The following is a 15,828-nucleotide window of genomic DNA, read 5'->3' on the forward strand; positions in this document are numbered from 1 at the left end:
ATAACAGTTTCCAAAAAAAATATTCAGCTGGTTTTCAACATTGATAATAACAAGAAATGTTTCTTGAGCACCAAATTATCAAAAACATTAAAAAGTCTTACTGACCCCAAACGGATGTACCTATGCTTTGGCTGCATCATAAAACTTGAGCAATTTCCAATGTAATGCTGCTATTCTGTGAACAGGCAAAATAAATGACTAAATCTAGCTATGAAAATGTAGCAGTCCTCTACCGTCTGGAAGGGATAATATCTTATGGTGGATATCAGCAGCCACTGCAGCCTCTTCCACTTCCTGGTCACTTGCAGAGATGCGTCCGTAGCGAATGTTTTCACGGATGTTGTCATTGAAAAGGACGGTGTCCTGAGGAACTACACCAATGTAGGATCGGAGGGAGTTCTGTCTCACCTGCATGTATGAAGATGAACATGCCAAGAAAGGTATAAGTCATTCAAATAAAGTACTTGTTAATCAACTAGTAATTCTGAGTTGTTGTACAGCATATGCAAATGATTGAGGCATTTTGTATAGACATTTGCATGTAGTTTTCTAGTTTTTATCTTCACATAAAGACCATCTCTAGCTTTACGAAGCCCTACATTGTAACAACAGGTGAATCGTGGATAGGTGGGGCTCGAACTTTAAAGTATTTCACCACCTGAGGGTTTGGAGGTCTCCACTGCCTTTGAAAGTTAAGGAGCCAGGTGCTGATGGGCTATGAAGGGGTCCCAAGCTCTGAAGATCTGAAACCCCAATTATAAAGCAGGGTGACAATCTTCACATGCTGCCTGTTATTGGGAGGGGTGCGGCGATAGACCCCTGCCGAGATCCAAAGCCTGGCAAACTCTGTGAGGCAGTGCCAGCTGACATCAAGGGTTTCGAACAGAATAAAGAGGAGCAGAGACAAGACAAAGTAGGTCTGGAATGGGCACAAATTTTAAGGAAGCGCTAAGCTGACCCCCTTTCAGCAATATATCAAGAGTCCCGCTGCGGAGACGGTCTACGTCGTTTCCATCTGAATAACATTTTGATATGTTTCTGCTTTAGAGTAAGTAAAATATGTACTGGCAGCGGCACAAAAACAAGCCACTGTTTGACAGAATATTGACATTTTATATCCTAACAAATTTACAACCATAATTTGCACAATTGATTTAAAAGTAAGAAGCAACACAAAGCCAGATTAGAAATGATCTTCCTCTTGTATGGTTCTCAAACTTTTCACCACTTCATTAAGGGTGTGTTCACACTTGTAGTTCGGTTCGGACCCCAAAAAAAACAAAAAACATTTAGTCCTGGTCCGCTTAGCGTTCACATTGGAATTTTTAATTCCGAACCTAAAGGCATAACAATATGTTCAACAACCTGATTGGTCGCATGTTATTAAGTATATTTCGCGACGGAACTTACCGAACATTCAAAACAATGCTGTGTACCGGGCTAAATGTGCTTGTTGTATGTACATATAATTTTGTTTTGGCCAGCTGAAACCTCATGAAGAGCTTATAAAATGTGTGGAGGAGTCAAAACAGCAGCAGGAATCCCTCCGTCACACACACAAATGAAGATCTGCTGCGAGGAGAAGCGGTTTGGATGCCTGTACTCTGTGATGGGCAACATTGCAAATATGATGAGAAAAAACAGGTATGCATGAGCATTCTGTCATTTTTAGGGTTGCATCTTGTGACATCATGTCCTGTTTTCAGTTCATTTATATGTCTTTGGTCTGTGTTGTGTTCATTTATCATTCGAACCGCACCAGAGTTCGTTTGAAAGTGAACCGAGACCCATCTTTTCAGCGGTATCAGTCAGCTTGTTTGGTTCGCACCAGGGTTCAGATCGCAGCGTTCACACTAATTCAAATGAACCGCACTAACATAACAATCGCACCAGGGTTCAAACATGCTAAGAGTGAACACACACTAAATCAGATCATCCAAATAATGTGTCATACTTTGATTAATACCAATATATACAGTGGTATGCATAAGTTTAGACACCCATGCTAAAGTTGACTAAAAAGAGGAATAAAAAATCATCTTTTGGAATTTAAATTTAATGCCTTAATTAAAAAAATTAGGAAAAATCCAACCTTTAACCTCCTAATTTTTTTAATTAAGGCATTAAGTTCAATTTCCAAAAGCTGATTTTTTATTCTTCTTTTTAGTCGTCAACTTTAGCATGGGTGTCTAAACTTATGCATAGCACTGTATATTAAATCTCAGTCCAGAAATCATTATCGATACACTTTGCTAAATCTAGCATTTTCAGTCAAAAGCAGGCCAGTTTTAAAGCTTGTGTCGAGGGCAAATACACATCTATATTGTGACTGATCTGATCATACCTATCCACATTTTGCATGGCAGAAGAACGAATGCTGGTTATATGTTAAATCAGGGTTGTTCAATATAAGTTTCCAAAGGTCTAGTCTCTGTATCATCTATCCCAGCGGAGGTCCGGAGTCGGCTATAAAATTCCATGTGGACAGCAGCAGTACTTTGAAAAAGAAAAATCCGGAGTGTTCAAAATAGTCATCCAGGATGAGGATGTTGGTGCCAAATCGTTGGGGTGTCTGAGAATTTATCTCCAAAAATATTCAAATGCAAAAGCAAGAAAATGGGGCTTTGAAGCCATAACTATTAGAAGGAATGTCAAGGCATCTTATCTGAAGAATAAACAGAAATGTGCAGACATAAAGTCTCTACAAATCAATATTCAATTAAGGGAGATTATCCATACAGATTAGATCTTGTGGCAATGAGGTCATAGCACAGGTATCACCAAACCAATGATTGTCTCAGCTTGATAGTTATGAACTTGTGATAACATCTAATATGTTCTCTGTGTCCTAATGTCCCACAAGAGCCTTGGCTGTTATACTGCAATTAACTAAAGCTGTTGTCTGAACTTAGGTGCACGCACACCAATGAATCAAAGACGTTTCAGATGATTATTAAAATCATTTGGCAAATGTACTTTGATTCACCATAATACCATAACAATGTGAATGCATACAAGTGGAGGAGGGAGAGTTCAGACTTTTAGACAACAAGCAATTAAGTCTGAAAAAGACCACCCAACCCAACTCTAACACTAGTGTCTGTTGTAGTTTACCCTAAACTAAGCCAATTTTTGTAAGACCCAATGTGCATAAATCAGCCTTTGAATGGCTTTTTTATAGTATATATTTGTGTATGCATATTAAGCTGGGATAGGAAAATAATTTAACATTTTAAAATTACACACTTCAGCTTCAGATTTAGTCTGTGCAGCTTAGAGAAAAGTTTTTTTTCTTTTGAACTCAGCTCAGAAAAACTGACCCAAAAAACCTCAATAAATGTACAAACAGAATCGAACTAACTGCTGTAAGAAAAACTGACCGTAATCTTACCCACAACAGGGGAAACACAAAATTATTCTTAGATCACATTAAAGAAAAGCCCCCGTCTCAAAGCGCTGATAATAACACACAGAGAGAGAGAGAGAGAGAGAGAGAGAGAGAGAGAGAGAGAGAGAGAGAGAGAGAGAGAGAGAGAGAGAGAGAGAGAGAGAGAGAGAGAGAGAGAGAGAGAGAGAGAGAGAGAGAACGTGTGGTGCTCTGGCTGTTCAGTCGACCATTAATCCATGTGGCGAGTGGAACCAGCCTCAGTGTTTTCACTTCAAACGCCTGACGAATTAGATCTCCCTTTGAAGTTTGCTTTTTTGTTTTTTCTTTTGTTTATTTTTCGCTTGTTTTTTAGTGCGCTTAATTCGCCATCTTTCCATTCCTTCTTCCCATTCATTTGGCTCTTAAAAAAAGTCAATGTCCTTAATTTATGAACTAATTAACATCAGACTGGGCCGGGTGAGAGAGGGCTTACTGCAGCCATGTGAAACACAAATTGTTTCCCAGGTCTTTATGGGAGAGTAGCATCTGTCCCCTCACAATACAACTTTCATCCTAAGAGACGGCACTTTCGCTCTGGTTTCCGGTCCTATTTGCAACAGTATTCTCAATCATTTTGAGAAAAAAGAATTTAAAAAAGTGAAAGTAGTCAGCACGTTTATGCCATTGAAGTTAAAAGAAAATAAAAAGTCTAAGAAGAAGAAACATAACAAGAATGGCACAATTATACATTACAATATTTTGGAAAAACTGCACTTTTAGTGAAAGTCCATCCTCTCACACATGATTAAGACATTTATTTTCATTGTCATTTAGATATTGACTGTATTTGAGTATCTTTTCCTTCTTGTGATCATAAACGCCATTTATGATTCAGGTTAAAATCAGGTTGCTATCAGGGAGGAACACTGGACTCTCTCTTCAGTCAGACACATATACAGTAATATACAACAGTAGTGAGTGACTAGTCAAGTGATTCTACCACTAGCCTGAGTCAACTAGTCACAGATCACATACTGTAAATTCAGTTGCACTTGTTCTATATGCTGACAGGAGATGAGGTGTGCTGGTATATTTGTGTGTTCTGAGTGTAAAGGTCCAATATATTTTGAATTAAAAGAAGTGAAAATAAAGTAAAACTGGAGTGCTTTGCACTCCCTATATAGCATGTAAGCAAACTACACTTTTCAGTGGACTTTTAAAACATACAAGCCAAAACTGTTGCAAACTGCTCAGAGACCCTGAGGTCTCTAAATGCTTCCCAGAGGCTGGTAGAAAATAAAAGCGAGTAAGATAAGAGTAATTTGTTTTGTACCGTTTATGACAAAGCAAGCATCAATGGCAATACGCAAGTTTCCATTACACAGGACACACTCTTCTATAGTTGACCACCATGCTAAAGCTGCACAGTGTATCATTTATATAAGATAAAAAATATTTTTATTTGTCGACTAGAAAAAATGAGTATTCATGCAGGCCCTAATACACCAGGACCTGCATTTCAAGTCACTAAATGGTACTAATTCTTAAATAGCACATTGTTTAGATGTTGCCTTTTATTCAAGTTGTGCAAAATAAGAAAAATAAAGCACATATTACTGTTAACCACTGAATTTCATATGACTACTGTGCATGTCAAAAGCAGTTACAGTGCACCATTTCTTATTCCATGAATTTGTCGTTTATATAATAGTTCAACTACTTAATGACCTCTCAGTGTAGCTAGAAACATCATTTTCTAGTTTATTTGTGACATTAAGTAAACTGCTTATGTGTTTCACATGGCACAGCACGTCTAGACCCTCAGACGGGAATAACAGGCCATATCAGACGCTCAAATATGAGCGAAACCCAAGCAAAACTGTGATATGCAAAACATAAAACATGCTACAATTGAATCCACTTGCCGAGAAGCAGACACAAGTATTGTTCTGCATATCCGACCAGATGTGCGCACAAATCAGGGCTGCAACCGTTTACTTGAAAGGCACAAAAAAAAAGGCTGGGAGGGAACTACCCATGTGCTCCTAACCTGGACCAAATGTACGCAAAACATCTTGTTTACACGAACCTCCACATACTGCTCTGTTTAACACTTCACAGGATTGTTATAGACTCCAGTCTCTTCTCCTCTGCAATCCACTAAGTCAGACGCAACATCAATGAAGCACAGTGCCTCAGAAATACAGAGGTTCAGCGGGGGCAAGGGGTCGTTCTCTTTCAGTCTCCTTTTCAGCCTTTCAGTCTCCTTTCAGTCTTCTGTTTCTTACTACAGTTAAATGTTATAATGTTACGTGCAAAGAAGACAATGCCACAGACAGAAAAATGTACAGACTGCTGAAATTGGAAATGTCTCTGGCGACCTCTTGCCTTCAGTCATCAACTGCAACAGAATCAATAACCTACTTTTATGAAGTGTTCCATATAGTGAAGTATGACAGAAGGACAGCTGGATCCCAGCATGAAGAGTCATCAAAATTTTACTGCTCCAGCTGTAAAAATCGATGAATGGTTTTCAATCAATAAGGCTGGATTCTATTACTCTAAAACAAGCAGCTTGGTGATTTTAAAATTGTTTTTGCTAATTAAACTTTTACACTTTAAAGGTATAAATAGTACTTCTGAGGAATATGTTTACAATGATGTACACTCAACATGAGATGAAGAAAAGTAGTTTTATTCTAAACAGAGCGGGATGCTCCCACATGGGAGACGCCATGTTGAAATCACTTGACCAGTCGTGTTATTCAATTGACAGTTACTACTACTACTAATAACAATAATAATAATAATAATAATAATAATAATAATAATAATATATTCACTTAAGCACAAACCATATACATAAAAGTACAGCTTTGCATTATCGCTTCACTAGGTTTGCATGTTTTGCTAACCACAACGACTCGTAGCTCCTATGCCGCAGATCGAGAAAAGCAGCCAGACGCAAACCAGCATGACCAAAAAACCAAAACAATACATTTCAATTGAACCCAAAAATATCCATAATATGAATGTATATTGTATGAGATGGAAAGAACAAATGAAATGACAAAAAAAGATAGACAGCCGTTAGAAAACACACTTCATGCATATAGGCCAGAAGTGTCAGCAAAAGTTAGAATACATATTACCAAATTCTCTTACAACACTTTAAAAAATATTTATTTATACAAAAAAAAAAAAAAGTTTTTGAAAGAAGTCTCTTATGCTCAATTATTTATTTGCTCAAAAACACAGTAAAAGCTGTAATATTGTGAAATAATATTACAATTTAATATAACTTTTCTATTTGAATATATTTTAAAATGTAATTTATTCTTGTGATGGCAAAGCTGAATTTTCAGCATAATTACTCCAGTCTTCAGTGTCACATGATCCTTCAGAAATCATTCAAATATGCTGATTTGCTGCTCAAGAAACATTTCTTAATATTATCGATACTGAAGACAGGAAACTGATTTTTGTCAAGATTCTTTGATGATAAGAAGGTTCAAAAGAACAGCACTTATATAAAATGGAAATGTGTTTAACATAAATATCTTTACTATTAGTTTTGATAAATTGAATGCATCCTTGCTGAATAAAAGTAGTAATTTCTTTAAACAAAAATCTTACTGGCCTTTTGAATGGTAGTCTAACTCTAATAACCTATGCAAAACACCTAATGGATTAATATCAAAAGAACTAAAGGATGTCTTCTCACAAGGTGTTCTTATAAAGTGCTAGAACGTAACCTACGGCAATTAACCTTCTTCTTCAAGCACGCTGTTGGCATGACAGAAACAGGTTAATCACGAGCAGTGCTGTCTGTCAGGTGCATGACGTATGTGTGTGTGTGCGAGCGCAACAGAACATGTGGCCCGTCAGCTGTCAGTGTGGTGTCTGTGTTTCTCTGCTCCCATCACTTACAAGATCAATGAGCCCCAGCGGGCGCCCCCCTCTCCACCCTCCCTAAAACACGCTGGCAAACAACTTACATTTCCTACCATCAAAAGCCACTTCTAATTCCTTTGAAAAGAAACAGTTACGACCCTCAAAGATTCTTATTCGGAAAAGTTCCGCATGTTGACAAAGCTTTCATGTGAGTCGTTATTAGCGCACTACAATCTTTTCCGTTCCCCCTGCCTTACGCCCGACCACGTCATTTGTTCTCTCAATCTTGCTTGCGTTTGAGCCGTTTGTTTGCTTTACGAGTCAGGAAACTCAGAGAGAAGGAATGCACTTGTGCATTTATTTCAATGACAACATTCATAAAGCAACACTCATTCAGCTGTGAAGTCGATGAGGAATAGCTCTGATATTTCTGAGTCATATTTTCCCCTCGTCATCTTACAAGATGAATTCACGTCTCACATGCAGCTTTCACAGACACGAGTCAATGCTGCACGGAGAAGGTGGAATCAGTGACAAGCACCAGAATGAACAGCCTTGAGGAATCCACTCCATCAAAGGCCTTGGGATTCAAATGTTGATCTATTATTTCCATCAAAGTGCTTACCTGAGAAAATGTGCATGAAGAATGACCAACAGATGTTTCTTGCTAAGAGAGTATCCTGTGACTGATTTGTAGAATATAACAAGATTTGTTGCACAACTACTTGTATTCTCACTTCTAAAGTTACAGGGAATCTATGAAATACTACCTGATATAAAACAAGGACAAGTCTAAATTAATTGTTATATTTTATTCAATATATAACTTTTTGTCCCTGTCCACAAAAGCCTGTAGTCTACGTGGATATCACGAGCCAAGTCCTGTTAGATTTGTCTCGTTCATAGGCCATTTCATTAAATTCCCACACAAGCAACATTTTGTATGTTAGTGCCTTGTTGCATTTGTCACAGAAGGCTCAAGGAATGCTTTTTAAGTCACTGTCGCAAACAGCAAAACCATTTGGATGTTCTCAAAACATTGAGACCATCCAACTGTGTGCCTGTAAATTATTTGCTCTTTGTCGCACAATAGACGAATAACATTCTTTACCTTAAATTCTTTTGTAACTTTTCTTACATTTTTAGACAAATGTATATTTTGCTGGAGTCCCACAAGTCATTTATTTCTCCAAAAGAACTGTCTGATTCATCTAACCTTTAGTTAGTGAAATGTTATTTTTATTTAGCATTGTCTTTCGCTGACCAACAGGCCATTTTTAGGCATTTTCATCAAACTTTGGCTGTCATAGTAACAATGCAAACGTATGTAGGTTCACTATGCGAGAGTCTTCATCAATAAATGTTTTTCCCACTCTTCGTTTATTAGGTCTTCTTGTTTCGACACCTGACCTAACAACCCATCGCACAAAAAAAAAACGGACATCAAATATGATATAATCGTTCAGACTGAGACAAATTAAGAACATTTTCAAAGCACCTAAAAAAACGACATAGATTTTTGATGCCTGTCTGAACCAGTCCCAAGAGCCAAAGAGTGCATCTCAGTCAAAAAAACATATCTAATAGTTAGTTTCACGCAACATACTTCATATAGTACAGTACTTGGCGAAAGATCTATTCATTTGCCAGCTCATGCTTTAGGAGTCCAAATGCTAATGTTCCAGTGAGTTTAATGAGTTGGATCTGGCCAGTAGTGAGAGGGATGAGATGCTGAACTGATGACAGCTGCTCTATAAAAGTAAATCTCCCCTCATGCCTGTACTGTGAGAAAGCGCTCACTCCCTATGAGAGTACTGGCACGCTGATCTACCTCATGCTTCCTGCTGCGCTCCAAACACATTAACGCAGCAGGAATGTTTGGCCATCGTGCGCAAGTGTGAAGGCGGTTGTTTGAATGCTGGTTTGTGGTTCATGGATTTGACATGATACTGGAGAGGCTGTGAATGCGTGTGTAGGAGAGGACGAGAGAGATTTACTTGTCGGCAGTACTTCCTCCATGTAAATGCCAAACCACAGCTTCCATCTCCAAATGATTTCTGAAGACTGGAGTAATCGCTGCTGAAAATTCAGCTTTGCCATTACAGGAATAAATTACATTTAAAATTACATTCAAAAACATTTAAAAAAAATCAATCCCAAACTTTTGAATGGTAGTGTTCATTAAATAAATAAATAGATTGTTACAGAAAATTATCATCATGTAATGGCCAGTTACTAAAACATTTCTATAAATTCAAAATAAAGGGCCAAAATCAACTTTTTTAAATGCTAAAACTGAATTTTGGCCCATGAAAACTGATATTAATTTTCAGATTTGCTAAAGATTTCATTTAACAGTGTTATTAAACGACCAGTAAAGATTGATTATATGTGAGTGTTATGTGAATGTTAACAGATAACCTAAATATAAATTAAAAGAACACTAATATTTGGATGATCAGATTGGATTACCAGGTTGCATGTAAACAGTTTATGAATGCATCTCATTATAAACTACTCCTCGTTCCCGTTCCCCCTCCCTTCTATATTATAAATATTTGCTATATCATGTCATGCTGCATAGTCCTGTGAGTAAAGGCAACACAACCTTCTGTCCTGGTCTGGATCAGACCAGCAGTCCAGAAGTGAATCTAGCAGTTGTGAGCAGAGACCAGCTCTGTGCAAGAGGCCACCGTCTCCCTCAGGACACTGGAGTAAAAGCAGCTTACAGCTCCATATTCATTATTTACGTCTCTCTCACTATGATTAATTCACAGGGGGCAGGTTTACTTGGAAATAAGAGGGAACCGTAAATCATATCCCCAGAACATTGTCATGTGTACTGGAGGTTATATGATCTATGGTCGCATCTTACATCACTGGTGTCACTGCATTGTAGTTAACAGTGAGACAGCTTGTACGGTCTGGTATAACATCGCCTCAATCAGGCTCCTGTTACACACAGTTCTGCGTTGTACAATTCCCAGGGCTATTCAGATAGGGTAAACTGAACAGTCAGGTATGTGTAAGCAATGGAAATGTTCGAGAGTAGAGCACCAAAAGTCTCACAGATATAGATATAAAAAGATAAAAGTCTCACTCTGTGCTTGAAAAGACTTCACAGTTTATGTGTGAGACACTAGTAACAACATTATCAATGCTAGCACTGCACTACGAAGAACACTTTGACATTGAATTGTGACTAGAATAACTAAGGAACAATCTCTTCTCAAGCAGACAGTCTGAAGCAAGCTTGGTAGGAAATTAATTTTTCACATTTTAATGCAAGTTCTTTGTCCTCTTCAGTCAGTAAGACACTCTTCTCTTCTAACACCAGCCCTGTCACTATTCAAACCTTACATTAGAGGTCAGCAGAGATGCAGGCGGGGTCGAGGAAGATTTCTGGTATAATTTTAAAACGTTTTTTTATAGCTACAGTCTAGACATTTATATAAACTATGCGGCTTCTCTTGTGCATGAAATATGAAGAGAAATGTAAGGCGACCATGTGAGCTGGATGCGCAGGTGAACTTAAATTTACACCAGTCTGGTTTGCTATGAAGATTAATGAATACGCAGAAGGGTAGATTCATACTGATTACTTTTATGATGTTTTTATTATCCTTTTAAAGCTTGAAAATGTTGATTACATAGACTTTCAATCAATGGATGGGCAAAAATGATGAGAATATTAATAATTTCTTCACTTGTGCTTCGACAATAAGTCTTATTGGATTGGAATGACATGAGGTAAATGTAAATGTTGACAATTTTTATTTTTGGATGAAGTAACCCTTTAACCTTAAATCTAACCATTCTCTAAAATCTTACAGATCCTGATATGGTAATTGTACAAATCATTCTATCCACCTTATTTTGCAATGCAGAAGTAAGCTATTTTATGTGAATGTGCGAGACTTCCAATTCATTAGCCACTATAGGTAAATAACTAGACGAATAATGCAGTAAACTGTAAAACTATTTGTGCGACAAAACAGTGTGTTTATAATTACAACTATACATTAAAATAATACGGTAAGAAATACCAGTTTGCAATATCAAACAGCATAACAAGCTGTTTTACACAGCTACATTTTACAGGAAGTGGATGATACCGGAAGCCAGACACATTAAATTTACAAATGGCCGCACCCGCTCTTATGTGAAAAATAAGGTGGATAGAAGCTTTTTCACCTGACCATAAAAATGTCTGTTTTACTGTTTCCTGACCTTTGAGATGTCCTGACCATCGATGAGGATACAGCCTCCTTGCACGTCATAAAAACGGAAAAGCAGGCGGATGATGGTGCTTTTTCCTGATCCGGACGGACCAACCTGTTAAATAAGATATTAGCGGAGGTGAACATCTTGCACCTTTGCACACTTTCTTATTCTGTAAAAGTTTTAGTGCACTATATTCACAAATGTAGAATTCTGATAACATTTTACCAGTGCAACTGTCTGACCAGGCATCACTGTGAACGAGACTTCACTGAGAATCTCTTTTCTGTCAGGAAATAAAACAATTCAGATGTAAAAACATATGGATACTACAAGAAAAAAAAAAAAGCTCTACCAAAACATCTGCCTTTATCGATATTAGCATGACTCACCCAGCAGTGTAACTAAAACACACGTTCTGGAAATCAACCTTTCCTTCTGTGAACGACAGGTCTCCTGCATTCACATCATCCTTTACCTACAGCAGAGAGGAATCTGGAAGTTAGAAAAAGCAATCTGGGCATATATCACAGGAGACAAGGAGGGCACTGGGTTGGCAGTGAATTAAGCAAACCTGAAGAATGCATTAAAACTGATTTATTGGCAAAAACGTTGAAGCCTCTTTCTGGTCAAGTTCAAAAATTGCAGTCAAGTTTGCAAATTTGCTGCGACAGCTTTTGGGATATATAAAATAAGGGTTTTAGTCAGAGTATTTGCATGTGAATGGAATCTAAAGACACTGGGAGTGTTTGGAACGGCTGGCTGTTGGTTGCGTGACTTTGGGGAGAGGGTTCCCAAAGGATGGGGGTAACTTGAGTCAGTGCAAGAGGTCATGACAATAAATCAACACTCACTGGCCCACAAGACCAACACTGGCATGTACAGACGGGCCACAATGCGGCTTTTGGGAATCGATTAGATGGGTATTTGTGCTGTACAAACTATAGTAGTCAACATTTGATGTGGATCAAAACTTTTCATCAAAGTTATATACATGAATTTTGAACAATACACGGTCTTGTCTTATGACAACTTTGATTAACTTTTTTGATCCACTTCAGATGTTGACTACTGTAGTTGACTAGTAAAAATACTATTTGGAAGTGATTTACCTTTGACTTGACAACAAAATGACTCAAAACGTCCATCTTTAGTGACTGCTCACCTCTTTTTCCTCTGTTAGTAGATCAAACATGCTCTCCATGTCAACAAATGCACTTTGGATCATTCTGTGCAAACACAACAGCACAATGAAATAAGTCAAGGAAATGAAAAGTTTGGTAACTGCCTGAATTGTAAATATATAAGCAAGAAAATAAATAAATTAAATCTTAGGGTGTGTTCACTTGTAGTGCAGTTCTCTTGGTTCAGATCAAAAAAAGAAAATGAAACATTTAGTCCTGGTTCGAACCTAATGATAAAAAAACGTTTTGGAAAGTATGTGCGTAACCTACATATGATAGTATTTTAGCAGCTGTGAACTTCACAAAGAGCTTATAAAATGTGTAAAGGAGTCAAAACAGCACCAGGAATTCCTCCGTTACACACAAACAAAGATCTGCTGCAAGGAGCCTGTATTTCCAACACCTGTACTGAACAGTAATGGGCAACATTATGATGAGAAGAACCATGTATGCTTCAGCATTATGTCCTTTTTTGGTCGCATCTTGTGACACCTGTCCTGTTTTTTGTTCGTTTAGATGTCGTTGGTCCGTGTTGCATTCATATTTCAATTGAACCGCACCAGAGTTTGTTTGGAAGCAGACCGAGACCAGCAGTCTGGGTCCGCTTGTTTGGTGCACACCAGGGTTTCCAATGGCAGCATTCACACTTATTCAAATGAACCGCACCAGAGTTCATTTTAATCAAACCAAAACTGCCAAGTGTGAACACATCCTAAGATTCAAAGGGTCGGATTCACAAAACATTCATAAGGATAAAATTTGTTTTCATTTCTATTTTCATTTATTACTTAATAATAAAGTTAAGAATATTTTGTATTACCAAAACATTTCTTAAGATTGTTGGTTTAAAGACAAAACTTAAAAAGAATTTGAATTCCTGAAAAGAATGTTCTTAAAAATCATTGTAAATAATCTCTCAAAGTTATGATAACCTCCAATTTATGTAAAATCCCCAAAGATAATGTTTAATGAATTTGTTGGGTTGTTTCAAATATTAAGCATTAAAACATTACACTAGCAACATACAGTATATAATACATATTACTAGGGATGTGCATGAGCAATCTGAAGTGACACTAATGACTAACCACTAAAAACAACGATTTTTCATGAGTATGTGGGGCGTAACTTTTTGCTGAATTTAAAATTCAGTAACAAATCTACAAAAACAACTCATATCGTTAAAAAACTATTTTTGGCAGCATTCAGCAGATATATTCTTACACACAAGATTCTTTGGCAAGAACTGCCATACAACCAAACATCACCAAAGCCTGTAATTTTCTTCTTAAAGTTCCCATGTGGTGAAAACCAAGTTTTTAATGTTGTTTATATGTCTATGTGGTGTTTTCAATATGCTTTAAGACAAACCATGTGCAAATTCACAAGTCAACACCATTGCAGAGTATTTTTTTCTTAAAACTTCAGTGAAAAAAAGACAGTCTCAAAAACATGGTTTGAAACCGCTGGAGTTCCTTACGTCACAAACTACCTTGTAACCAATCACATTAACATGTGGACGGGCTTTAGCATATCATTACTATGCCGTGAAGCAAGGGAGTCTCAAGAAAAGCCAGGTTATCCCGGTATATGTTTCTGTTGGTGTGAAAAATTGTATACATTTAGCAATATAGCGAGCACCCCAGATCCTACTTTTCTAATCTTACCTATAATATGTACCAAACCAGTTGAGTGGAGTGTAGAGCTGGATAATATATGTTCCAAAGAGAACATAGTCACCAACCTATGAGAGCACCAACAGCGCATGAACAACAAAAGTTATGCTCAAGATCAATAAGAACTAGATTTCTAAATTTTATGAGTAGTGAGATTACTGTACTTGAAACTTGTCCACTGTAACATAGTATGCACAAAGCAGCGATCCGGCCAACAGCCCCAATCCAATAATCAGGTTCTGGGTTTGGTTCAGGAGGGCCAGGGAAGCATTGGTCGTCCATTCACATGCCTGAGCAGAAAGAGAATCCAACTCAGTGTCTCTCCAGTCAACTGCTTATGAAGTCAAAGTTTAAGTGATCGCATTACCTGATATTTCAGGATAGCATCCTCGAAGCGCCTCACTTCAAAACCTTCTGAATTATAGTACTTCACCTAAATGGTATGACACATTTTGTAAACTTTGCAAGCTTAACACTTAACAACACTCCATGGCCAACCTAGGGAAACTTTGTTATGGCATTTGGTCACTTACAGTTTCAAAGTTGAGAAGTGAGTCCACTGCTTTTGACTTGGCATTGTTGTCCTGTGTGTTCATTTCCCGCCTGTACTTGGTTCTCCATTCAGTGATGATGATGGTGAGAGCTGAAAACAAATGTCAAATTGAACTAGACATCAAAATGTGCCTGTTGAATGTCAGTTCTTATAATATGAAGTGTGGTGCTGACAGCACAAATATAAGTACTGCACTTACTGAGGTAGAGGAACATGCAAATGAAGACAATGAGGCCGAACCAGGCACTGAAGTACGTCACAAAATAGATGATGGCAATGACGATGTCAGCAATAGTGGGTACAATGCTAAACACAATATAGCTGTAACACAAATTAAGATAAAAAAATAAAAACAGAGTTTGAGCATTTTAATGGATAGCATGTCTAACTAACCAAGTTGTTTAAAAGAGCAAATCATCAGACCTTAACAAGTTGTTGACGGAGGAGGTCCCACGGTCAATGCTGCGCAGGACATCTCCGGTGCGGCGGCCCAGGTGCCAGCGCAGAGAGAGGCCATGCAGGTGACCGAAAAGACGGACCTGCACCACACGGCTGGTGTACTGCTGGACACGTGTCCACAGGAAGCTGCGCAAGTTACTGACAAACCCTGACGTTCCTGAGCGGAAAGAGACAGTTAATGCTTGCTTCAGAGTTGTATTGTTTAAAACCAGCGTCATATGCCTCTTCCTTACAACATCAATATGAATGTCAACCCTCACCTACCCCTCCGCCCTGCAAGAACTTAAGGAGGACGTAAACACAGACCGTGATGGCCAGGGGTCTCCAGCTCTCCAATGCTGACAGCTGGTTCACTGGAATATTAAAAAAGCAGAAACACAGAGGAGATGTGAGTGCATTAACACTTGTGCTGGCTCAACTGGTAAATGTTCTTGTTTTGAGTCAGGATTAGCTTAAAAAAAAAAAAAACACTTT

The 15,828-nt window shown here is 37.9% G+C and overlaps 1 protein-coding gene across 2 annotated transcripts in view; it reads right to left on the reverse strand.

The window, feature by feature from the left end:
• abcb6b (ATP binding cassette subfamily B member 6 (LAN blood group) b) overlaps window positions 1-15,828 on the reverse strand; it is a 33,125-nt gene that overhangs the window by 10,609 nt on the left and 6,688 nt on the right. For both annotated transcript variants that reach the window (XM_079882111.1, XM_079882112.1), the window contains exons 3-14: window positions 15,615-15,707; window positions 15,319-15,511; window positions 15,095-15,216; window positions 14,876-14,985; window positions 14,710-14,775; window positions 14,507-14,632; window positions 14,334-14,410; window positions 12,648-12,711; window positions 11,875-11,960; window positions 11,711-11,768; window positions 11,492-11,596; window positions 234-408 (exon numbers count right to left, since the gene is read on the reverse strand). In XM_079882111.1, coding sequence (XP_079738237.1) covers window positions 234-408; window positions 11,492-11,596; window positions 11,711-11,768; window positions 11,875-11,960; window positions 12,648-12,711; window positions 14,334-14,410; window positions 14,507-14,632; window positions 14,710-14,775; window positions 14,876-14,985; window positions 15,095-15,216; window positions 15,319-15,511; window positions 15,615-15,707 — 1,275 coding nt within the window. The remainder of the gene's footprint in view (window positions 1-233; window positions 409-11,491; window positions 11,597-11,710; window positions 11,769-11,874; window positions 11,961-12,647; window positions 12,712-14,333; window positions 14,411-14,506; window positions 14,633-14,709; window positions 14,776-14,875; window positions 14,986-15,094; window positions 15,217-15,318; window positions 15,512-15,614; window positions 15,708-15,828) is intronic.

The sequence above is a fragment of the Squalius cephalus genome, assembly GCF_949319135.1.
Source record: "Squalius cephalus genome assembly, chromosome: 9".
NCBI classification, from domain to species: domain Eukaryota; kingdom Metazoa; phylum Chordata; class Actinopteri; order Cypriniformes; family Leuciscidae; genus Squalius; species Squalius cephalus.